This window comes from Sparus aurata, chromosome 11 (assembly GCF_900880675.1).
Source record: "Sparus aurata chromosome 11, fSpaAur1.1, whole genome shotgun sequence".
Classification (NCBI taxonomy): domain Eukaryota; kingdom Metazoa; phylum Chordata; class Actinopteri; order Spariformes; family Sparidae; genus Sparus; species Sparus aurata.
In genome coordinates this window covers 3,455,361-3,482,678 of record NC_044197.1, presented here as the reverse complement: position 1 = coordinate 3,482,678, position 27,318 = coordinate 3,455,361, and the positions used below count along the sequence as shown (strand labels likewise).

General features: G+C 40.7%; 1 protein-coding gene across 9 annotated transcripts in view; it reads right to left on the bottom strand.

Moving 5' to 3' along the window:
* naaladl2 (N-acetylated alpha-linked acidic dipeptidase like 2) overlaps nucleotides 1-27,318 on the bottom strand; it is a 422,647-nt gene that overhangs the window by 162,812 nt on the left and 232,517 nt on the right. For all 9 annotated transcript variants that reach the window (XM_030432206.1, XM_030432202.1, XM_030432201.1 and 6 more), the window contains 2 exons: nucleotides 17,840-17,959; nucleotides 13,230-13,362 (listed from right to left, as the gene is read on the bottom strand). In XM_030432206.1, coding sequence (XP_030288066.1) covers nucleotides 13,230-13,362; nucleotides 17,840-17,959 — 253 coding nt within the window. The remainder of the gene's footprint in view (nucleotides 1-13,229; nucleotides 13,363-17,839; nucleotides 17,960-27,318) is intronic.

Here is a 27,318-nt window from a genome sequence, read left to right as displayed (position 1 = left end):
GTGAAACACTTTTGCATTTGGCCAGACTTAAGTGTCTTTCTCATCCCAAATGAGCTGCAGGGAGCAAGGGCCAGAAAGGATAGAGGCAGAGGGAGAAGCGGGAAATGGAATACAGCTTAATTGGCCAGAAGAGGCAACTGCAGCGAAGATAGAGGGTTTGGTTACTAATTCTGCCTCACTGCTTATTGCCATTCAATCTAAGCTTACTTTGCGGGGAGAGAAGACCAAACCCCATGAAGGAAAAACAGACTTGTTATAGGCCGCTGAACAGAAAAAGTAGAACAATGGCTGGGGAGAGCAATTCAGAGAATATAAAATACAGAATCCCAGCCATTGTTCACGTATTCATGACTTCTCAGCTTGTCTCATTCTGTCCCATCGCTCTTCTTAAAACAGGCAATCGATGTTGCGCCGGACTATCAGACATGTTATTACGACTCAACCTGCTGTGACATCAAGTTTTTAACCCCACTGTCTTTAATATCTCAGTCTCACTTAATTCATCGCTGCTTCTGTAACTATTCAGAAATGATGTGACGTCACATTATGCTCCTGTTTAAAATGTTATCACCACCGTTCTATTGTGAGGCTGTACAGGAGGTTTGCCCCTTAATCCTTAACAAAATGTGAATGTGAACCCATGAATGGATATTTTAGCAATGCATGTTTGTGTGTTACCACTTTGGAGGTCCCATAATATGAGGAGGCTTAGAGACTAATTGTGATAAATCAATGTTGTTCTAATGTTTCATACAATCACAACTTTAGGGAAAACGACCCACGTTTAGCAGTTGCTTGTATCAATCCCTCTGCTTCTGTCTCCCCTTAGAGAAACAAAACAAATACATGCAATACTTCAGCAAACTGCGACCGGCTGAGTTTGCGTCCAGCCGGCGGCGTCCTACAGTCGGCCTCTGTTTGTTTCTCCTTGTTTTTTTTCTAAATGCGTTCTCCCATGAAGGACGACATAATTACTGAGAACACTTCTATTCAAGTGTAATGAGTGCAAGCTGCAACCATACAAAAGCATAAGTAATTGCCAGGTTAACCATATGTTATATCTTTTTCTTTTTTTTTCTTTTGATATTCAACCTGCTGAAGCAGATTCCTTGCAAACCATCTATTTCCAGCTCTCTCCAGGGCATAGTGTGGCAGTCAGACACAGATGTTCAAATTTCCCACTGGACTCTATTCTTTCGCACATGCACATCGAAACGGCGCTGAAAAAAAAAAAAAAAAAAAAACTTCTTCGGGCGGAGAAATTGTCTTGAGGACGGCAATAATTATGTCAATGCAATTAAGCAAACACGCTCCACATAAGCCACATCTTAATTTGTCACCCTGTTAAAGCTGAATGTGAACGGGACCGAGGCTGGGCTCTGTTTACAGCGGTCCCTCCATGTGAGCTGCAGAACTAAACTGCAGTTCAGAGAACTCAATTATTCAAGCATGAAGTGGATTCACACCGCAGTATGATGTCGGTTTTGATAAGCAATTAGGCTCGACAAACTGAAAATTTGACAGTTAAAAAAAAAAAAAAAAAAGAAGTGGGAACATGAAACGAGAGGGAGAAATGTGTTTGCACACGTTTCTTTGGTAAATGGAGTAAACAGGGAAGAGGAGTGTAAAACTTTGATCACTTGTGCTTTCCATCTTTCCCGCTGCCTTTTCTTTACGTGTCGACAATACATCGTCCTCACTCCGCCTCTCCCTCCTGCTGCACGCTGTGATACAGTGTGTGACAATACAAACACCTCATTCTGTCACTGTCGCCGTGCTAACAGGCTCATTGGACTGCCTTGTTATCCAACTCAAACAGTGAGACCCAAAGAATCCACGGCACATTTCCATAATGTTATTGACCGAGCGCCGAGACGCGACGCCGCCTGGAAATATTCGCACACACCTCGTGTTATTTGCATGTCTATTACCTCCCAGAAACCCGCCACTCTCGACGTGAGGCAAGGAGAGCCAATTTGAAGCTCTGCTGCACATCCAACATCCTCCAACCACCCACACCTCCACCCACACACACCAGAATCACAGAAAAAAACTGGAGAGCAAAGCATTTTGGGGAGACAGGAAGTAGTATAATGAAGGCCAACTGTGTCCTTTAGTGGGTTAAACAGACACACTTGACATGCATGATGGATCAGCCATGAAATAGGCTGGGAGGCAAAGTTCAGCAAAGCCAGTGTGACAGGAATTTCAAACAGGATGTACCTGTCTGTCTTTCTCACAAGGTGTCAGGCGGCTCCAGCGGTGTTTAGATTGTAAAGGGAAGATAATAGGATCCTGTATGACACAGGTGGCAGATTTAGCTGTTGTGACAGTACGAGAGGATTATACCATAAAGTCTGAGGATGTGAGGGGGATCCTGGTGGCTCAGTGAGCTGAGGGCTGTACACGATGTGTACTTCCAGCATGATTAAAAACACAGATTAAAGTCTACATTTATAGCTCAGGCGCCTCGGTATCAGAAGCTCGCTCTTCCATTCGAGCTCCAGAGGATACGCTGCTAGAAAGACCTTAAAAAACACCTCCATCTTACCCAGCAGGCTGTTATATACACAGTTAATACAAGTTTAGTCCATGCACTCGGTGGGAAAACTTTTAATTTGCCTGTCTATGTACCTACTGATGACATCATCAAGGTTATTTTTTCTTGGTTTTGGCTTGGTGACTACAGAAAGTAGTGTTAAAAACCGGAGGTGTGCGCCTAATTCCAATTCGATCTCTACACCTTCCCACTGCACGACAGAGTGTGGCTCTGTAGGGAGTCACGATCGTAGCTGTGGAGGGTCCTCTGATGAAAGGGAGGGTATAAATACACTCGCAAGCTTTGAGGCGCCCTCGCCTTATTCTGATGGATACAGGAACATTCATCAGGATTGTGTCCAATCAACGTCTTTTAGCGAGATATCATTAGTTAATATATAAAGTTAAGAAGATCCAGTTCTCACAACATGAGTTCATAAATGTTTCCTTGTTTGCCTAACATAGTTTGATACTGTAATGGACTCTATACAGACTGTGACCGCCCTAGTTACAACACAAAGATGCTCCAAAAAGAAAAAAAGGAAAACATCTTACACCCTTCTAACACATGAACTAAATGTTGGTTTGAATTCTACAACATGCTTGTCTTGTTTTGACCCACGCTGCTCTTTATCTAGCAGGCCAATCAATACAGGCTGAGATCAAACCGCGCCCGACCACGAAGCAGTTAGCCTGTTAGGTGTTCACGGTGAGGCATTCATCCTCCTGCAGTTATTGAGCCTCTCTCATACACAATGTATGAAACTTTAAATTCCGTGAGCGCTCGACTGTTTCATAAATGTTGGAAGTCGGTGGAATAATATCATCATTTTGGCTTTGATTTCCATCCTGTTTTGTAACACAGCTCCGCCGTGACCATTGTGGATGTGTCATCGTTCGGTATCCCTCTCGCAGACCTAATCCATTCCTATCTGCAAGCAGATATTAATAAATCATAAGGGGAGGCTTTCAAAAGCTTTAACCTCCATGCATAATTCAGCCCCGCGCTGATGCTAATGCTACAGCTGCAGCTCCCACACTCAACTGTTTGGTAGTGTCCCACTAAACAGCCAATTAACTGTAATGAATCCAACAAAGTCCAACTCTCAGCAGAATGAACAGAGAAAGCACTTTCTCCCGAAAACTGTGTGAGCTAATTCCTGATGAGAGCTCACTGAAAGTTTTTCACCTTGAAACGAGATGAGAGGTCGGGCTTAGTGTGTTAGTTTCACCACATATTTTGAGCCGGCTGAGAAGTGCGTGGGCTGACTCCATTTGTTACCCTGACTAAACTGTCTTCAAATAGAAACAATCTGTTGTGAAGTTTTGACATTATGGGATGCTAAGTGCCATCCCTGTCACTTTGAGACTGTTCCTGCATGGGTATTACCACCTGAACAAACACTGTTACAGAGATGAAAGAGGAGAGCAGGAATGTCAAAGTTGAGTGTGATATCAGCGACGGCTCAACAACGTTCAAGCAGCCTGCATTGAAACATTTCCCCCATTGATGATGCAAACACAGCTAATTTAATGAAACATACACATCCAAATTAAGCTGATACTGGTTGATACAACACCTGACATCACTGCCAACATTCAGCACCAATGCAGGAATCAGTGCGTCCTTCATGTAGGGAAGCAGAAAGTACGTTTGCAGAGGTCAAGGTGTTTGATGGATGAAAAGTGAGTCTAACTTTCATTAACTGCCTTTTCATTAGTTGTTGTAATCGGTGCCCCACAATTGTAGTGCTGTCAAAGCATGCACTGACATCCTGTTTCCATAAAGATGTACATTTACATACCTCGAATGTTTAAAGAGCAACCGCATCATTCTTATCAACATAGGAAAGTTGCAAAATGTTGATACTGAACATTTCTGCAGAAGAGTCAGACAGCCAATTGTTTTCTTCCTCTCTACAGTATCTGCTCATCCAACTAAAGCGATGATCAATGTTTTATGGTCGTATTTAAGCAGCTCAAGGCACTTTGTCCGGGTTAGTGAAAGATCATGTTTCTGGTTAAATATTGAAGAAGTCGATGGTGACATAAATGGTGACGTGAAGCATGAGGTTTTTTTTTTTTTTTTTAATCTCTTTAATGCATAACTAAAACGCTGTCTACATCCATGTTGGACAGTTTAACACATGGCGACGTTCACTGTCAATGCAGGGAGTAGTGATGGAACCTGTCACAGAACTGCAATTAAAGGTCCACTGTGGAGGATTTAGAACAATGTATTAACAGAAATTAACTATAATAGATATTGTTTTTTGTGAGAATGAGCCTTTTATATCTACAGAGGAAGCCAGACCGCCATCTTGCACAGCCATTGTTTCCACAGTCTCTAAAGATCGATACTCTGTCTCTGGAGGGTCTTTTGTGTTTTTCTAGTTTTTAAGCAGCCAGTACAGGGAAGGTTGAGAGGAGGGGTGTTCAGTTGGTTGCAATCAGTGCTTATATCAATAACAAAAACTACTTCACTAAATGTTTAAAACTTTCTGATTTTCTTCACATGGCTAATACAAGACGATGAGCTAAAAATAGAAGTTTTGTTTTCCTTGACGAGACGGGACTACAATGTAAGTGTTAAGTTACTGGGCATTTGAACAATGTTTGATTTCCCTACATTTGTGCATCTAGTCTGTCATCAGACCACACAACATATCGATCGAACTGTCTTGAACATGAAGCTGCTGATTATGCAACAGCGTATTAGTCTTACTATGTTCAAAGGGAGGGAACATTTAGCTGAAGTTGAAAAAAAGGTTTTGAGGTTCTGTCAACTTGAATTAAACTAAGACTCTGGAGGACAACTATTATAATACCCGACAACAATCAACAATGGTTTCAATCTGCATCTTCACCACTAGATGCCACATAATGCTGCATACTACACCTTCAATATCTTCATTAACCATAAATACACTCTCTTCCTCATCATAAACAAATGTTTTAACAATTTTTTACTTGCTGGAATCACAGTCTTTGTCGAAACCATATCATAGATAGCATTAGTAAGTTAACACTGGCACCGGAGGTAAACAAAAGCATTGAATGTAATCCCTAATGTTAAAATTAGTGATTTAGTACGCAGAACATAAACCTTGGTTCCTGGTGTCTAAAGTTCTTACACCACAAATCCACCATCTTTTTTAGGCCTTCAGAAACAGAAAACTTTCCTGACTGGAAAAGAAATGCCATTGAAAATAATCCACACAGCCATTACAGTTCCACCAAGCATAAAGTTGGTTTTGACAACAGAAACATCCATTTTGTTCTTCCTTCTCTTGAATAGCAGAAGAAAAGATCAGCACAATAGAACAAGAATAGCACAGAAACTCTAATCACGCATTCTGACATCCAACAGAGGACCAACCGTTGCTCCAATCCATTATTCCGTAGCTATGATTGTCCATATACAGAAGACAAAATAGATGTCTTGTAGCAACCTTGTATTTAAATCAATATGGTAATAAGTGCATGTTCCATTTATTGGCTTTACTTGAATCCAGCAGAGGTTTCTAAATAACCCAAGGGACCCAATGTAAGGCCAACCAGCTCAAAAATTAACATGGGGAAATGGGTTTGAACATTCTGTGTTCGGGTACATCAGAGGAGCGCAGAGGAAGAGGTGCCGCATGTTAAAGGTTAACACAATTATGCAACGCAGCCGTACACACAACTTGGCGGTGCATGACATCAAAGACACCGAGTACGGAGAGCAATCACATGCTGGTGACCGGCAAAGTTCTCCCTTGTAAAACACAGCGAGGGGAAATGGAAAGAAATCAGTGGAAGACAAACCTCACACGTGGCAGCTACATTCAAAGGAACAGAGGAAACTGCCTCACAACCGGGGGCAACAGCTTGGCAAGAAACAAGGTGTCTGATAAGAAAAAGGTGCCAGAAACAATTATTTTTCTCTTTTACCACAAATCGAGAACACAGCGTCTATTTCCCTCTTGTGTTCTGCTCTCATGAGTCTGGAACGTGGCATGTCTCTCAGGCAGATTTCCCCCGTTGTTACGATGGACAGAAACATGTCCAAAATTAGCATCTGCGCTGCTAATGATGCTGCAACCAAAGGGATTATCTAACATTATCTATATCTGAGTAGAATCAATTCATTATATTATTACAGAAGAAATCTGATGAAGCTGCATCTAAAGCACGATTTCTTCTTTTTCTTTTTCAAGTTTAGTCAAGTTTCCTGAATATCAAAGCACCTGATTAAAGTTCGGCTGAGATGGTGGTCGTAGTTAAAACAACGACTGGTGGGTTGCATGATTAATCTAAATATTTGCTTCATGTCTCGTGGTTATTGTGATAAATTAATTGTTCTACTTCCTAAAAATATTCCAATGAAATCGCATTTAAGTCTCCTTGCTCACAGCTGGCCAAAGAGTTTCTCCATTTCATCTGCCGGCCCGATTCTACTCCTTCTGCCTCGGCACAGAAGCCCGATGAGACAGGGATTTGCATTTCTACTCCAACTGCTTGAAGGTGTGTCTTTAACTGATGATGTGCTTATCTTGTGTTGTGGTTAAAGGTGTGAGTTATTAGCGCACTTGGCCGTACTCTGGAGAGGATCCAACCGGGGTACAGCTTGGTTTAACTCAGTGTGGTTAAACTAGTAAAGGAAATGCAAATCAGCCCGACATCGTTTGATTGGCACGGTCAAAGGCGCCAGTGGAAAAATGCAGTAACAAAGAAACAGCTTTATATTCGGGCATGTAAGCCTGAAAGATTCCATGTTTGACTTTTTGCACATTACACCGATAATACTCCAAGCTCGACTAAAGTATTTTTTTTTGCCTAAACTATATGCAGAATGAAGGCAAAGTTTGTATGATCACTGTTGCCTGGTCCTGGATCCGATGGCAAATTGTTCATCGAGTCTGTGCGCCGTGAAATAAGCTGTTCACCTCTGTTCTCCAAATCAAACCACTAATTGAGCTTTAATACACAAAATCAAACAAAGTTACGGTGAATGTTTTCCCAGTCGCTGTTCATATCTTTGTGTATAATAGACTTTTTCTGTTGGCCCCGGTTCAGCTTTATACCAAGTGTTGAGACAGCTATAGGACGAGCTGTGGCGTCTCCTCCCAGAATAAATGAATGCTACAGCAGCGCGGCGCACATCAGACTAGATGAACGCCGGAGCTACGTTGGAGTAAAGCCGACAGCAAACACCTGCCGATGATATCTAACCAAACGCTGTCGGCTCTGCAGGAGCAACTATTATATTTTTCTCTCGTTTCATTAATGCAGCGCTACACGTGACTTTCACAGGCGCGCCAGAAACACACGGAAAACACACAAACATGAAAATATACTCATAACCAAAAAGCAGCAGGCTTGCAGACACGTCCTCTATCTTACCGAGTTGTTTATGCATGCCAAAACATTCTCCTTGAATGCCTATGCGCATAGATAACACACACTTACACACTCACGTGCGCACACACGCTGCACATAAACATACTACATAACAGAACCGTGACAGACGTATGCATGAGATGCCAAAGGCTTTGATTTGCTGCGGCTGTCTCAGCAGGCGGCGTCTGAAAACAATGCAGCGGTACAAGGAACAGTCAAATTAACAAGCTAAGGAAGGAGGAGGAGAGGGTGGAGAGAGGAAGACAACACAGTCCAAACAATAAACTGAGAGGTGGGGAAAGTCTAGGGAATATTATACAGAGCCCTGGCAAACAGTGGAATTACATTTACTCCAAACAGCTCTTCCACCGGCAGCATTTCCACCGGGGAGCACTCGTGACAGCTCCTCGTGTCTTATTTTTCCATTTGAAAACAGGAGGATCTGTTGACACCACAGAGAACTGAGTGTGTTTTAAAGCTCTTAAAACACCAGCAGCCTGAATGCTAGAAGCATTTCATATTTAGCAAAACAGGTGCGGTGCAACGGCTTTTCAGCAGCGACACATAACAGCAGGAAATACCCCGAGTACCCGCGACGTAAGTGCACATGAAATGTGGGGATAATTGCCTACATTTCAGCAAATTGCGAGGTTTTGTAGCAGAAGTATCACTGTGGCAGCGGTGACTGAAAGTCTCAGTGTGTTGAATTCATGTTTTTTTCTCTCTCATGCCACCAGGACAAGCAGTGATGCTGCAGCATGTCTGTCTGATAAGCCAGGCACTAAACAGCACTGCACCACTGTGACAATGAAAAACATTTAATTTTCTAGTACACCACACTATATCTATTGTCATTACATTCAAATAGAAAATGCCTTTGTAGAACAGGGCTTACATTGTTGCAGTAATGGATTCAGTTTCCATCTTGACCCAGCGAGGGATCATTTTTCAAAGACTAAGTTGAAGAAAGGCAGCAGACTGTTCAGGCTGGTATGCAGAATTCAAGGCCGGCTACAATTAGATAAAGAGTGGGACGATTTTTTTCTCATTCTGCATACAAAAAAATCAAACTATTATTATTTGCTGGTTTGGGTTGAAATTCGTCCTGAACATCTAAGAAATCCTGATGATGATGATCGATGGTTCAAAAAGTGCATTTTTCTTAAAGCTTTGTTGCAGTAATTTTACAGAATTTGAATCAAAACAATGAATCCTATTTAACAAAACTAAGAATCTTAGTTTTTTTTGTTTTTTCCATTCAGATGTTATACAGGAACAAAATAACTGGATATGCAATAACTATATTAATGCTTCGCAGTACTAACATTGTGTTACAACAAAGTGAGATATTCAGTTTTGAGAATGAAAGATTCTTCATCCAGGTAAAAGACGAGAAAAAGAGATAATTAATTAGAAAAGTGTAAACAATGTGAAACAATGTTTGAAATTAATACATGTTAAAAAAATTGAATAAATTGTAATATCACTTAATTTTCATAACGCTAATCATTTGTTTATCGTTGTTTGTTGTTTTTCAACACAATCAAATTAAAAATAAATTGGTGACACACGAAAAAATTCAACTCTTAATGATAAATGTTAACAAACACAACTCAAGATACATGATACAGGCACACGTGGTCTTTGACATATTACTATAATTATGATAATTGATAATGTGGAAACTTCACATGTACTGTGTTTGTATGGGTTGAAAATAAAGAATAAAGGAGATACTTTAGATACGAGTGTGTCAACTGTGAAATAATGTGTTGGATAGTTTTAAAACATTTATTCAGTCACAACGATGCAAATGTGCAATTCACCCAAACCGTGTCTTTATCTTCGCGCTACAAAATGATGACAGCTGCCTTCTTTTACTACGTGTTCATCCTTTCCCACATCGTAGCCTTCTCCTGCGATTCAGCCACATCAACACTGTACGGCTAATTGTTGTAATAACTGTGAGCACTGACTTATACGGTGCACTGCGCAAGTACTCACACTGTATGACATAAAGAAAACAGCAATAGAAGTAACCGGCATACTTTTCTGTAACTCCTCCAGGATTCAAAGAGTCTCAACAATAAGAGATCTGATTCTTACTGAGCCGGATGACAGATGTGGCAGCGTGGGTCCGATCTCTCATGGGCATTACGTTCTGACACGAGGGAAAAAAATCTGCAAGTGCTCCACGCTTGTAGAAAGAAATGTGAAACCAGGGAGATGTGAAATGACTCAAAAGGATGATCTTGCTGGAAACAAAGAACGAAACAAACTAAAATTACATCAAATATTTCTCCATCGGCAAAAAAAAAAACACAAAAAAAAGCCCAGAAGATGCTGGAAGGCCGTTTTCTGCTTTTTTACATTCTGCAAATTTTGGACTGTTTGTGTTTTTATGCGACGCTCAGAGCTTTTATAAAATACAGACTTTTTAATGGCCGCATTATCAACAATCTAATTAGATTAGGCGGAAACAAATGAACAAATAACTACTTAGGATTCTGGAACAACACATGTATTATTCAATTGAACGGATGATAAGTCACAGGCGGCATATCAAAATGGTGCCAGCTGCATTGACACACACACACACACACACACACACGAAAAGATTCATGTGTTTACTGGCAGTGTATGAAGGCATACATTTGGGATGCTGGACAGGATCATTTGTAATGAAGGAACAGATTTACAAAACAGCTTTTTTTCCCCACCAAATAATCTGTATTTGTAGCGAGTGACAGCACATACAGTGGATTTACCAGCTGTGATGCTCAAGCTGGCATCGGAGAGCTGGAGGCAGCAGATCAGAGCAGCAGCGATAACTTTTACGATATATATAAGGAATAGAAACGGGAGCAAAATGTCATATTAATGTTTTTTTTTTTGCTTCTATTGAACACACAGAAGTTGATCTGTATCTTTGACATTTAAGACCTGGAGGTGGGTTTGTGATGACGTGAAGAGAGCGAATAATAAGCGTAAGGCTGATTGGTTCATGATTCCTGTGACCCCAGTGGACCAAACATGAAGTTCACAAAGGAAACACGTCGGCCTTCCACAACTGAAGCACAAGAAGTTATGTTTTACCCGGACACAATCTCAAGGTAACTGTGGAGTATCTCTGGAAAATAAAGTATTTTCTAGAGAGGATGGGAGGTAGGAGGTGACGTGCAGCAGGTTGGACTTGAACCCGGGGCCGCTGCAGCGAGGAAACTTTACATTGAAAAAAAAAGACAGTCAACTGATGGAGGAGGCAAAGAGGGAGAGTGACAGAAACGGAGGTAAGCAAGACTGAAGGGATGGCATTCATTGGATGGTAGGAGTTACCTCTTGAGACTTGAGACGGTTTAAAACCGGCATTCTCTCTACGAGATAAGTAAGTAACAAAACATGACAACCTAAAAAAAATCTGCCTTTTTCGTAGCTCTCAGTTTGGGGTTTCTAGGTCACACTGGGCTTCTTGCAGTTGTTTTTTGCTTCGGACGGCAGCCAGGCTGCTAGCGGTAGCCATGTTGCTAACACTGTCTTTGCAACATCAGTGCAGTATTACAGTATGATAACATGGAAACACTAGGAGGGAACGGTGGATCAGTTTACAGTATAATATTCTGAGAGGTAATTAGAGAATATAACTACGCTGAATGGGTATTGCCATAGTATCACAGTATGTGGGTTAATTTAATGAAAGTCTTGAGGATTATTACTTTAATGTAATATCTCCATTTTATTTGATCTTTTATTATATTTTAATAGTTCTGCATCATCATGTGCTGCTGGAACATGTGAAAACCTCCTGGGTGGAAAAACTGTGAGACTCTTTAATCTTTAATGAAAAACTTGGAAATTGCAGATTGATCCCAGTTTAAAGGCTTATAAGGAGAACATGCTGCAAGACATTTAAAGTCTTATTAATTTGATATTTTCCAATAACAATAATAATAAAAAGAAAAACTGAAACAGTGTCTGGCAGTTGAGTAAAGTGCGGTTGATATGAGTAATGAGGTGTCCTTTCACATCTTCTGTTCCTCTGAGCTGTATTAGCACCAGGGACCTCAGAGCACTGCGACGGGTGCGAGACCAGACAGCCAGCATCTGTCTCTCTTTCTCGCCTCCACTTAAACACACACACACACACACACACACACACACACGCACACACACACACACACACACACACACACACACACACACTCTTACACATGCTCACACAGCAGTCCAGACATCTGCCGGGGCTCTACTGGGTCTTGCCACTGTGGTACTGGGACTCTTACAAGGACTAAAGATACTTCAGCGGTAATGACACGTCCCTAATGGACAGACCGGGCAGAAAAACAGGAAGTTGGGACAAGACTGAGTGTCGGAGAGGTCATCCATCCTGGGAGGGTGATTTAAATACAGTAGAAGAGAGTCACGGAGATACAGAGATATAAAACGTCCTCTGCCCCGAGAGCGAGGTGGGAAATGTGAGAACGTTTCAGGCACTGACCAGATTCCAAAGAGAGCTGACCTCAAATGTGCTTCAATTAGTAATAACAATAAAATTACGTTTTATTAGAGGTTGAGAAACACTTTTATTATGGAGCCAAGTCCGTCACCCAAATCATACGGTGGAGCTCAACTTCAAATCTCATTCAATCAAGCAAAATATTTCTTAGTGTCTTTTTATGTGGTTTACAGGGTTCGTACGGGTGCTTGAAATCCTTGAAAGTACTTGAATTTCAATGTTGTGTTTTCAAGGTCTGAAAAGTGCTTGGATTTTAGTTTAAGTGCTTGAAAGTGCTTGACATTATAACTCTGTGTCTTTCACAAATTGGGATCAGACTGGATAATTAATTTCTGAAGTTTTTGTTATTATGAAACATAATTTTAGATATTTACAGCATAATACAGTGTACATAATTGTGATAAAAAGTGAAGAAAAAATAATGAGTTTATATATTCCTGTAGATACGCATTTTACCCCAGCAATAAGGTGCTGGAAAATCTTAAAAATGACCCTTAAAAGTGCTTGAAAAGTGCTTGAATTTGACCTTGAAAAATGAGTACGAACCCTGGGTTTAGCATCGTGTCTTACAGCCAAGTGCATAAAACAAAAACTGTTGGTTTCAGGATAAATCAGGGCTTGTTGTTGACCTGAATGATGTAATCCTGTGAAATGTGGATACAATGTAAATCAGAGCTGGTGATTGTTTTATCCCTATTTGAGACAGTATGAGATTTAACGGCACAATAACTCCTCGGCGTCACAACAAAAGTAGACGTGGATTTCACACTCTGGTCATTGCGGCACACACACTCACCCACGGCAGGGTTTCCTCCCGGGTTTAGAGTGACTCTGAAGGCCTGATGCGAGATGTGGCGGCCGGGGGGGGCGTCACACGGGTCGATGTAAAGCAGGACACCTCCAAAGCCGAGCTCGGACAGCAGGGATAGCTGGACGCACACACATATGGAAAACCGAACAATTGTGTTAGAAAGAGCGATGGCACCCTACAATACTGTAATGTGAGAGTGGGGAAAAGGCAGGGACTGTTCACAGAGACACACCAAAATGATTAAAACACACATTCTTAAAAAGAACGCTTTACGTGGCTCCACCGTGTTTCACAGCTAGTTGCTAACTGTCCATCTCAATTCTGATGCCGAGAATGTTTGTCATGAATTTGCTGAGTCACCCAGAGACACAGTACGTATGTAATCGTATGACTGGTTGTGTTACCTCGAGACAATCAAAGGTCATAGTGTATTGATGTTTAGTTAGCCGACATCAGTGGTAATAATAGGGAATAGTTGCCGGGTGAGAGGAAGTGCGCTGCTGCTGCTGCTGCTGCTGCTGCTGCCGCCGTGCAGAGCAGTATTTCATTGTTGTCCACGGGAGATGTAGCGTCCTTGTTTTTTATGAGCGTAGATGACTATTTTATTGAATATGTGACACCAGCCACGGTCATTCTCCTCTCATCACGACTCTGTCCTTCACTGGAGAACAGGGACACACACACACACACACACACACACACACACACACACGCACACACACACACACATACACACACACACACACTCAAATACTCTCAATAATATGCACAAACAAAATTGCCCACTTACACAACAATATTCTGATGCAGAGATATTCATGCATACCAAACACACACACACAGACACACACACACACACACACACACACACAGACAAACACACACACACAGACAAACACACACACACACACACACACATTTATGTGGGAACACTCGTGCCACAGATTTTAATGTTATTATTTATTATAAATAACTGAATGTAATACAGTACGTCGATTTGCGGGAACAGACGGCCCTCATCAGACCATGTTGATTGTGCAATCAGCTTATTGCGACACACATTTTTAAGAAAGAAGGAAAAAAAATCTTCTAGCTGAATAAACTGAACACAATTTCCTATCGTTTTACTTTGTTTATATGTGGCGGGCCCTTATTGTCCTCTGAGAACAGCTGAAAGAACAAAATGACATTCCTGGGTTTATATTATTAACTCATTAATGCTGTAAATATTACAATTCTGAGTTTGAATTTCTTCTCCAAAACGACATAGTGCCCCCTCAAGTGCCTTGTTAGGCGGCGCCCTCTAGTGACTGTAGTAATTATTACAGCAGCAAAGGAGGAAGTCAGGTGAAGAAGTATGAAGAGGAACAAAGTTAGTATTGGGAGGAGGACGGGATGGAGGAGCACCTGGACTGCTGTTTGTGTCCTGTGTGAAACCAAAAGTAAAGAAAATTGAAGTTTTAACATAGTTGATTTATGTCACAAACGTAACATTAGCTTACATACTTCCATTTTTAAGTTATACTCATTTTAACCTAAACCACAATCTTTGCTCATCGAAACCAAGTAGTTTTTTTTGTCCAACCAAACTGTACAAAGAAGGTCTGGTACACATGAGTCACTGACAGTCGACTTATTCAGTCTTTTATGAGGAGGCGTTGGAAATAGGCTTACATTCTCTTACAATTTACATTTCTCTATCTTTTCCTTTTCACACAGTTAGTCTGAAAAGAACAACATTTCAATCCTCTGTGTGTCCTGCACATACGGCAGAAATGACGATAAAGTTGACCCTGAAATTAAGATTCTTATATAATTCTTCAAAATAGTTGATATTAAGCTTTCGGCAACACATATCTCTCTATACAGTACTGAGTTTACTTTAAAAAAAACCTCTCTACACAGCTTTCATCACTGACAGCTCAGCACACGAGTCCAAACATCCACATCTCACATTCAAAATGCGCAGAGAAACTAAAACACTTGATTCACATTTCACCTCTTGTATCAAAGCTCTGACAACATCTGTTACTGTCCACCAGCAGCAACACTTTGCCACTCATTATACTGTATAATGAACATAAAGACCAACAACAGCAAGCAAAAGCAGTATCACTATTGGCTTTGTGTAAAAGTGTATTTTATCTATTTAGCAATTTCTGAGTTTCAGAGTTTGGTCCACACTGTTGTGCCACCTGGGTTGCCTATATTGATTTTTATAAACCTGTAATGGAACCAAATGAGTTAAGCTGACATGGTCGAAACATGTTTTACGTGTGTGCATCAAATATTGAGTCTGGCTGTGTATGTGTAACATTGGGCTTGCGGTCACCGTCACACACTCATTAGTGAGAGTGCAAGGCTCATCAATCATTCCTCCCCATTTATATGTAAAGGGCGATCATTTCTCTCAGCTGCCGACACACGGAGACATTATGAAGCACACCTGATCAAATTTGTCACAAACTGTGGGCGAGGAGGAAAAATGGGTCAGCAGCCTGTTGCTGGAAGGGTCCCATGTGACTGGAGCTGCAGACTGATTTAATGGAGTTTTCAAAGTCTAACTGTGTGTATGTAAATGCAGCATGGTGACCCCTCTTTATTTTCAATCATTTTTTTTTTGTGTGTGTGTGTAACCTCCATTTACTCTTGTTATGGCTCATTAGCCTGTCATTTATCCCTAACCTCACATTCAGCAGTGGAGTAATGTTAAGTGGATAAAGCAGTGATGATTTTCTAATAAATTTGGGTCCTGTATGGCTCCTGAACCAGACAAATCTGCAAGCTCATGTTTTATTTGCTCAGGCAGATCTCACAAGAACATTATCAGACTGCCACCACGTCATGATTCAGGCATTTTGTTTTTACTTGTATTTCTGTCTCGCACCTAGAATTTATCACATTTAAATATGCAGGCTTGGGTTACATTTTCTATTTACTAGTTTTCCAAAAGCACATATTAATTCATAGACAATTGTTGAAGAAAAGTGCTAGTGTGGCGTTCGGGGGCACTGGGATGAGGCATTTGAAGCACATTGTTTTGTTTTTTACCATGTGCACCAAAAGGAGGATGCTTGCCCTTCATACTTTCCATGGAAGATAAGCTTAATAATGGTGATGTCCCCACAGTCACTGCTCCGCTTTCAGCCTCAGAGAAAGTGAGCATGTGGGTGCGTGACACGATCCATAGGAAACAGAAATACAATGAATATCATCGCCTCTATCAAGAAAAAGGAAGAGTTATGAGCACCTTTATGCAAAGCTGCGAGATATTCAGTGAATATTCAGAAGTGCTCAGACAACTGCACGGGGAACAACTGAAAAATGATACTGGTCCTCGGTTCAGTCATATCAAATAGTCTCTGTCAGATTAGATTTGTTTGTTTACTGCACAAATCGAGAAGAAAATGAAGGTGAAGCGTTTAGTTTTTGGTCAGCAAATCTTCACGTATAAACTGAATCGGTTGATTCCCAGTGAGTCTCAAAACAACGCATATATATAACTGTTCCACTTACCATCGACAGTCATAACACACCCATCGTACAGTCACTGTTTGGTTGAGTTTAAGATACAAAACCACTTAGGAAAACATCATGGTTTGTCTAAACTTTAGTTATGATAAAATGACAGCCATTTGTTGAGGCCACAACCAGTAAACTACTGATCAATAAACTACATTCACAGTACGGGTTTCATTTTCCTGCTTAGTTTTGCACTGGCCTTTGAATCACACATCTGGAGTACAGTATCAATGATATAACATGGTGATACAGTGATCAACAATGCAGTGTAACACAACATTTGACTATAGTATGTCAATATTTATTCAGCCGACGGACATACTTGTGTCATAAAGCTACATATGGTACAGTAATATCCATTACCCATTGCTGCGGTCCACATGGGGTTTGTATCCAGGTTTGCATAATTGAATTACTTTAAACAGAAACTGAAAATAAATGTATCAGTAATTAACATGTAAGTGGATGTTTAGGTTTTGATTAACTGGATTTGGAATTTACATTTTCCCTGTCATCCTCTTAATTGATAGGAAAACTGCTTTGAGCTGAACGTGGCACACGTCCAAGCAGGAACAGGCCTCATCAATCAATGCATTGCTGATGTTATTTCTTATTCAAGCTAATGGATTCAGACATCTCTGCAGTGAAGAGGTGCAGTCACAAGAGTCAGGTATGATAAATGTATGGCGAAAAATAATATACAGAATTAGTCATGCGTGAGGAGCCATATAAATTAGTCCCTGTTCGGTTTACACCACCCTGTTCAATAAGCTGTATTTAGCTAATTTAAAAGCCAGTGAGCTGTAGCATGTGAGTATATTAACATACTCAGGATCATCTTGGAAAATCTGATTTAAACTCTCTCATTATGTGAAAATCAGTTTCTTTGTCGTAACTTGCACTTGGACATATTTTAAAGCTCAAAAGATCGAGTAGCTTCAGTCTGGGTGAATATTTCTGCAGGATTATAGTATCAAGTAGATCTCAAGTGCAGCATTAAATCACATGTGTGATTTCCCTCACGGACAGAGCAGAGCAGCAGCACTTTTTGCAGAGCTTTGATTGCATCTTACCTTGTAGAGCAAAGGTGCTTGGCCAAGCTTGACCACAGCAATCTGGTTGGTCAGGTTCAGGCTGTCTTTGGCTCTCCTCAGGTCATCCACGCTGCCATACTTAACATCCACCACCTCCCCCTGGTGAGGAGAAACAGCACAGAAGCCCATGGATTAGCAAGTACTAAAATCATGTCCTTACATCAAACATTCGCCTCCCAACTGTCAGATCATGTTTACCTGTTTATATGTCTTCTGTGTACTCACAGGTTTATCAGTTCTCTGTGTATGACCTCACTGTGCATTAGGGCAGGGTATCGGCCACAGTAATCCCAAAGCACAAAGTATTAAACACTGTCAGGTTTTTTGTGTTCAAACTACGGCTTTCAAAGTTAACGCGTTAATAACGCGTTAACGCAACATCCTCTTAACACTGTCAATTTTTTTTAATGTGAGATTAACGCTCTGTATTAAAAAAAAAGAAACACGCATTGTATGATTTACGGCCGTCGATGGCACCTGTAGTCTTGATCCAGAGGGCGGAAGAACAATAAGAAAGGGAATCAGAAGAAGAAGAAGCAGGGTTGGTGGTTCGGGAAAAACACGGTGGACTGAAAAGTGAAAGTAAATGGAGAAAGGACTAATGAACGGCAAATTCACTTTCACTGCCAGCTGGTTCGGTCGATAGGACAAAAGTTATCTGCACGTATACTGTCAACATGAAATGAGTTACCACTGAAGTACGTCGAGTCTCAGATATCATTTGCAAGCCAAACACACGGCCGATGCAGAGAGCCCACCGCCCCCCCTCGCCAAAAGCAGACATCACCATGTTTTGATCCCATTTATGGTAAGGGGATATTTTTTGAGCCTTTTATTTTCCTGCATGATTTGAAGTGTTGAATAAACACTTACTTGTACTGTACTTTATATAATGTAAAACTTATGTTGGTCTTCTTTCAGATCAAGATCAACATAAACTCATGTTAGGCTGCAACTGATAAGATTATATTTACAGAGGCTGTGTCCTTGCCACAGCATCCAAGGTTTTGGATCCGTCCTGTGGCCCTTTGATGCATGTCATCCTCTGTCTCTCTACCCCTGTCCTCTCATCTCTTCAGCTGACCTGTCGATTAAAGGCAAAAAAAGCCCCAAATAATAGATAGAAATTATGTAGAAAGTACTTGGCTGAAACAAATATCCAGTGCAAGTACGAGCATCATCCCAGTAAACCCTGTCAATGCAAAGTCAATGCTAATGCCCAGCCTCGAGAATATCCTCATTTTTATCCAAGTTTAATATTTCCACGCAGTTCTGTAAAAACCTTTCTAATAAATCATAAATATAGTGACTTCTGACCCACTTTCTTCTTACGCTGCGCCAATCTGAGATGATACAAATACAGATAATTTAGTTGGTTCAATGCATACAGATCAGATACAGATAATGGTTTACTCAAGTAGAGTTAACTAGCCTTGGGGAATAGTTGTCAGCCTCTGAAAACTCATGTTTATTCATCTGTGTCTCTGGAGGAGCTTTTTAATATCTGAGACAATAACCCACATGATGACACAGGGGTCATCTCTGCTTGACCTGAAACGCACCATTCAGAACGTGGTGCTGTTGGGATTGGAAGATGGAAATGTGAAAAAAAAAAGACACTATGAGGTTTCATTACGAGAAAGACATGATCGAACGTGTTTGCACAGTATGTCAATCAGGTCAAGGCTGAAAAATGCTTTGAACTCCAATTCCTTTGAAAAACTGTTGCTTGGTCCAAGTCCTGCACTAAGTTGTCAGGGTTTAACTTTACACACTACCTTTTCACAGAGGTTCTGAATAATTAGTGTGATTGCAAAAAAAATATAAAAATCTGATATCATATGATAGAGTCTTACCATCCATATAAACGATAAAGATCCTGCAATTAAGCGACAGTTACAGACATTTTAGAGGCGATTATGGAGATTTAATGAATTGGCCGTGTGCATGTCATCACTCTTGATTTAGTCATTATAATCACTAGCATGGCGCTGACTGACAATAGGGTAGGTTTACTCTACAGCACGCTGAAATGACTTCAGAAGAGCGTGTTTTGTGTGAACGTGTGTGCGTCTGTGAGCGAGTGTTATCATCCACCAAATTAAAGTGACCTAGAAGTTGTTGTGGAAAGTCAAAGAGCTGCTTTTTGGGGTCTCTCTCTCTCTCTCTCTCTCTCTTACCCTCCCCCTCTGTTTCTCTCTCTTCCTCACCCCTCTCTGACACTCTCCCCATCCCCGCCCTCCCCCCTCACTGCATCACCTGCGCCTGATTCATTTTTCATGTGGCCTGGGGGCGAGTGTAACACGATGCTGCTGCAGTGGAGAGAAAGTGAGGGAGAGTACCAAAGAGAGCCTGGATGTGCCAGTGAGCGAGAGAGAGAGAGGGAGAGACAAAGAGAGGGGGAGAGAGAGCGCACATCTTTTGCATCAGGGGAGCCCAGGAGAGGAAAGCAAGAGAGATTTATCGCTCCTGCCTGCATTTGCATCATAAAAGTTCTCCATTTAAACTGCGGACCATGGAACAGTACAAGACGCAGCAAATTGAAATACAGCAGAATCTCTCCACGCACCGAGATGGTGCCGCTTGAACTAGATCCATCTCTCTCTCTATCTCTCTCCTCCCTCCCCCTTCTAGTTCGCTTCATCACGGCGAGGTAATGAAATTAACAATTTAAGTGGCCTCTGTCTGGCTGAAGCTGTGAGCATCATTCTCCTGTTGAGATGACAAATTCTTCTCTCAGCCCAGCCAGGCATTCACACATGAATTTTTTAAAAATGTTTTGAAGGATGATAAGGGGACCAATATAGGTTGATGGACTTGTTGACGGATGTTGGGGCCCAATATCTCTGATTCATTGTGTTGGCCACAGTTGCATCCTGCATTTCGTCCTTTTATATACACCGATAAGCCAAAACATTAAAACCACCTGCTTTACATTGTGAAGGTTCACCTCGTGTCGCCAAAAACAGCTCTGACACATCGAGGCAGAGACACAAGACTTCTGGGGAGTGTCTTGTGGTCTCTGGCGTTAGGACATTGGCAGGGGATCCTTGGGTTGGTGGCTGGGTCTGACGAGATGATTTATATTATTCAGTGCAGCTGTCAGTGGTGTGAACGCTGCGGTTGATTGGTGTATACCTTTATCGAGCGTTTCAGGGAAGGAAATTAGTCTTAACTGGCCAAAAATGACTAAGTCTATTTTTAGTCCCACTTTTAAGGACAAGGGGTTGAAAGCATTTATTAATTCTTCAACAGACTTTGTGCTGACGGACAGTTTAGTAAGGGGAAAAATGTAGAGACTGACATTTGTTCTGACAGCCCATTACGCTGAAAGCCCAGTTGACCGAAAGCCTGTTATTCTGAAATCAAAACCAGACTGCTGTGAAGAAAAAACATACTCTGGTATCACCAACTCTTATGTAACTTAACGGATGTAATTTACTTACTTGAACCCAAAACTTAAACCCATTTTGCAGAACCTAACTAAGTAGTTTTGATGCCTGTACCTAACCAACATGTATCTGTTGTGCAAATGCACAACTACAAATACAAGAACTGCAAAAAACACAAAACACAATATCAAACATTCTGCACACATAAAACTTCCCTGCAAATACCAAAAACAAATGCTGCGAAAGGTGATTTTGCCACCAAATACTTGAAATTGAAAATCGAAGAAAGAAAAACATATATAAACATGTATACAGATATATGGTCTTTACTGTTGTTCTTCTGAATATATTTATAGAAAAACATGTTTACAAATGTGCATACATAAATTGTAATCCATGTTCAATACATACATACAAACATACATAAAAATATGTGGCATAATGAAATCTGTACAGTAAGAATATTGTTTGAAATATGTAAAGAAATGCTATTGCTTTAATTTTTGGCAAAAAGTTGTCTTATATTTTTCTTTTTGTTTTGGGGTAAAATTAACCTCTTCAACTGTTCAAGGGGCTTGGTCACTGAAATCAGTAAATAATATCAAACGTAAAGACCTCCATTGTTTTTCCATCGGAATGCATGTTCCTGTTTTAGTGTTTGTGGCCACAATCCTGTGAAATTCACTCTTGTGCAGACATTAACTGCAGAATATTCATAACCACACTGAGGGCTGGCCTTACAGAGGAGATGATTTTATTAGGTTCTAGAGCACATGCGCCTACATTAGCATATTAATGAGGAAAAACATTTTTTCTTGAAACTCCGAGAACTCAATTATGGTCTAAGAGGCATAGCTCATATTAATTGCAGCCATGATTTATGTGACGATAAGTATGATGACATAGCGCTTGCTTCTAAATAATGCTAATAACCTTAATTACAGATCGTATTAGTATAGCTTCTTATATTAACTTATTGTGGTTGATGAGAGATTAGGAAGCTCAAGTATCTTGTTAATTTAAACTGGTCTATTAGCTCTGACTGAGGACCAGTATAGTAAAAGAGCTTAATCCATGTTTGGTCCGGGTGGAAACAGATACTGGAATACTTCTTTATGTACCATATATAATGAAACATATGTGGCATGCCTGGAAACAATTTAAGTATCCGTTACAGAAAGATGCATTATGTATCATTCACAGTGAAAAGATGTAATGATATAAATAAATGAATTGTTTTGACAAAGGCTAATTAATATAGCAGGGACTTTTAATGTAGCAGGGATAAATTGGGTTATTATTCAGTTTATTCACTTGGGATACAATTAATCATTTATTAACATATAATTTTGGAGTGTAGATTGTTCTAACAAGGCAGCTATAGTTTACACAGAGCAGGCAAATCCTGCAAATGTTTACTCTGTGATTATGAATGCACAAGTGTACATATGCATATAAATGTACCTGGATGCTTTTACACACATATCGTTAACCTGATGGATTTATTGAATATGCTCTCCGGAGCGAGGCGTGCGTGTAGAACTTGTGAAATATATTTAATGTTCTTTTTGTAATTGGCTCTTTACGATTGGTTGGGAGGTCTGTTTGTGTGTTAGAGGTTGTATGTATATGTGTGGGTGTTTTTATAAATGCGGAGGTGGGTGTAAACCTGTAAAACACACGGAGTGCCATTAAGGAAAGTAAGGAGGTGTGTGACACCATAAAGTGTATGGGGAGGGAGAGAATCGACTGCTCGGGGATGGGATACAATGTGGAGGGTTATGCTCATAAACCTTGCATGCAGTACCAGATCTGTACTGGAAATAGAAGGAATATAGCAATACTAGGGAAGGTGCAATGCTAAATAGTGGCGGGTGGTGTAAGTACAACAAAGACTGATAATCTGATAATCTACTACTTGAAGAAACAGTGGGCATCTTTGCTGGGCACCATGCCGCCCATCTTTTGTCAATGAGCTCATTGCAAAGGCAGATGGGGCGGCCTTCCAAGAAGGATACAGGTCATTGTCAGCCATCTATCCTCTTTGGTAAGGCTGTGTTTGCCTCCAAAGAAATAAACTGACAGGCTCAACCATTGTCACATGGGTACGAAACTGTCCACTTGGCCTTTCACAGCAGTTCCTTTAACCATCTTCCTGCATCAACCGTCCTGAGATGTATTCTGATGAAATCCTCAGGGAGTAGTCCGTGGGATCATCCCATTGAAGGGCCTTCATTGTTGACAGGGGGAGAATCATTTATACTGCTCTACAGAGAGAAGTCCTCCCTCCTCAGACATTCAGCAACCAGAATCCAACTAAGTGCTGGAAAGATCGCATCCGAGCAACTGTACTGCCACCTGCGTCCTCAGATCTTTTTTATACACAACAGGAATCCTCCCGGAGGGGTGACCAACTCCTGACTGCAGCAGTATCCAGTCCAGCCCATTCCAGGTCTTCCTGTCTCCCAATGGTTCTTCTTGAGTCTGGAAGTAGCAGAGTGGTTGACCCCATTTGTCCTCCTGCCTCTGACAGCAGAAGGCCAAAAGTAGTTTCCAATAAAGGGCAGCACTTCATACATTACATCTTCCCTCAAAGAGTAAAGTTCCTAACCTCTCAAGTAGACTCTAAATCTAAGGCTCAGTCTCAGTGGGAGATGTCAGCTATTGCCCAGAGGCACCTCACCTGGACTGTGGTGTTTCATTACCTACCTCAGGTGACGTCCATAATGGAAATAGTTGGATCTAAAATCAGGAAGTCATTTATTTCTTCCTCCCTCCTTTTCATTGGTTTGAGTTTCATTCCCCCATTTCTTGACTCTTCCACACAGACACGACCCCACTTCTCTCCATTTCTGTTGTGGCTCCAGCAATCGTGATCAACCTTCTCCCTCAACCATGTTGCATGTAACGAGTATTTTAATAGCCTACAATCCCAAAATGGTCTGACTTGCCGATAGAAAAATATGGCACCATCTCTTTCTCTTTCTCCCCACAGCTGATGTAGATACAGTAGGGAGTAAATATATCAGCGTAGAGCCTTACAGTTGTGAAGCTTGTTACAGGACAGAGCCCTTACAAAGTAGAACCAGTTTGTACTAATTCTCTTAGGACTGGAACGATGCCAGTCGTATGAGTATGTGCATAACTGCATGCCTATCTTGCCCCCTTGTTCAGAGTTCAGGAACCAGTCGCGATGCCAGTGTTGCCAGAGAGTGCACTGATCTGATGACGAACCTTGGCAGGTACAACTAACACCACAGCACATCAGAGAGCTTTTATTCATAGACTCAATTACTGTGGCCAATGACTTTGTTTTGAGTATTGAGAATTCAAAAAACGGTTCTTCACAAGTGCAATGGATGCAGATGGTTATTTATCCAAACGACAGGACAAGAGAAGAGATAAAAGGTGGAAAAAAGAGAAGAAGAAAAGGCTGTGTTGTATTAGTCAGATGCTTTTCCCTACAGCTTATCCCACGTAGGATTAACACTGAGCATTTATAAAGCATCAATGAGTTTTTTGATGCTGTGATGTTGAGTTATGCAATGAAGCCTTCGCTTTTACCCCAGATTACCTTCGACATTGTCATTTGCATCCAGCTGGATTTGAAGTGAATTTAATTGCTCCTTTAACATAAATAATTCATGTCAAGAAAAACTGTTTACACTAAACAATTGTTGGGCCAAACTATAGTATAATAATAGGTGGACAGTGTAGAATAGAACCCACAGAGTTAAGTTAGAGAAGCTCTAGAAAGGTCAGCTTGTTAGAGTTCACAAGAACTTGGAAATAATCAAATAATTCGAAAGATTCTTCTTCTTTTAACTACCACATGATTTCATGGGTTTGTCTTTGAATGTGTTATAATTTGAAAAACTTGTCCAGTGGGAAATTATTAGGAAATGAAAGAGCCCACAAAGTAATTCTTTCTTCGCTATAACATTGATTAATTTACAGTAAAAGAAGACAAACGGGGCCGTTTCAGCGCCCCATTATAAATCTACTCAAGTTTCACACCATGCAGTTCTCAGACTATGAAGCCGTCGATCGAGCCTGGAGAGAATAATATAAGGTTTTATAATCTGGTGGGTCAGACAAGAGTACAGTCGCTTACTGTTACTTGATAAGGCATTTTAATGTATCCAGAATAGTTGTGATGAGTAAGAACTAATTGAGTTCCAGGCAAAATGATTATATTATTGCATATTTTGCCTGAATATTTCTAATCTGTGGTCTAAAGGGGAACTTTTTTTTGCCATAATCAGAAGATACCATCTGTTAATATGTGCTGTAGGTCCCAACTCATAGATTTACTGACTGTACCAACTTTATCATGTATCTGTTTTATATTTTCTTATATGTCTTTGCTAGTGGTGTTCAGTTCATGTACCAACAAATCTTTATCAATTGATCTTCAGTTGAACAGTCACCGACCCACTGATCAGTAGCTTTTAACGTCGTTTTCAGGTCAGCCAGGATCTGCGTTTACCCACTGTTGAATTAAGTCCATTTAAACATTGATGTGACTGCTAAGTTTCAGAAAAAAACATGAATTGATATTTAATCTTTAAACTGACCTGAACGGACTGATTCAAATCTGAATCGTGATCAGCGGTCACCTCATCTTGTCCTTCCAGTTGTGACCAGATGGTTCCCGTGGCTCTACAGGGAGGCTGATCTCTCGCTTCACTTGATGGATAATAGCCCTCTGGTGAATGAGTACAGTGCCAGGAGGATTTGTTGTACTTTGTGTATATGTTGATGTCTCCTGGGATGCTGCTTTTGTATTTTCGCAGCGTGTTCTTTACAATGGTTCCTCTAATAACTGGGTCTGTCTCAGGTGTCGGTTTCCACATCCTACCCTGTTATTACTGTTGTTTTTCTTGTATCAGAGAGAAAAATAGCCACAGATCCGTCATTCTCAGAGACTGAGCTGCTGGTTAACCATTTATGATGCCAAAATGCAACCTAGGCTTTTTTTGTGAATGTATACGAGTCAAACCTTTGTGTAAAAGCATAATTACGACGAAAGAGGCACTTTGAGAAAATTGTTTGTGTACACAGAGTTTACTAAAAAGAAAGTTTTCTAACAACTCACGTTAGCAGTAGCTTGTTCCGCTCCCAGTCGTCATGGCAGCCGAGAAGTGTCGATCTCAGAATGTGACGTAACATGGAGGACAGTTAAGGTGGAACTACTGTCTTCCGGCAGCAACTATCCACGCGATATCTCACATGACTTTTCCGGCTTTTGATTTTAGTATTCTTTCTTATATGAGGCTCCTTTTTCAACTTCAAGGTCAATATTGTTTTTCGCTAACGATAAAACAACAAATTATCCTGCATTTATATGGAACTAAGCTTTAGGAGCGTTCCACCTTAAGTCACCTCCATGTTACGTCGCATTCAGAGAGCGACACTTCTTCACTGGCAGGACGGCGGCGAGCGGAAGAAACATCTGCTAACGTGAGTTGTTCAAAAACGTTCTTTTTAGTAAACTCTGTGTAAACAAACAATGTTCTCAATGCTCGTGTTCATGTGTAGAGACCCTGGTGATACTACGAGCAAAGTTTCATGTTGTGTCGAGCCTTCTTACTGTTTTATAAATACAGATTTCGATGCTATCATAAAAGTGCCCAATGCACTGAGAAAATGAGCTTGACCGGTAAATCTTAAAAGTGCCTCTTTCAATGTAATTATGCTTTTACATGAAGGTTTGACTCGTATACATTCACAAATAAAAGCCTAGGTTGCATTTTGTCGAGAGTTTCACTTTAACAACATACTCCAAGTCCCCTTTACACTGTTCATCAATACAGGAACTGCCATTACTGGATTTCGCAAGTTTGTGAAATGCAACATATGTGAAGAATTAAGTTCCAGTTTTAATACATGACTTTATTATTGGTTGCTTTTTAAATGAAATTCCATCGTAATAAATCGCTGCTTAAACTAACTAACTAAACTAAATTCTAATGTAAATTTCTTAAGTTTCTATTTGCAGCCAAAATACCTTTCCAGAGAATGGCCCAGTGAATCAATATTACATGTTGAAGCCATGATATGAAG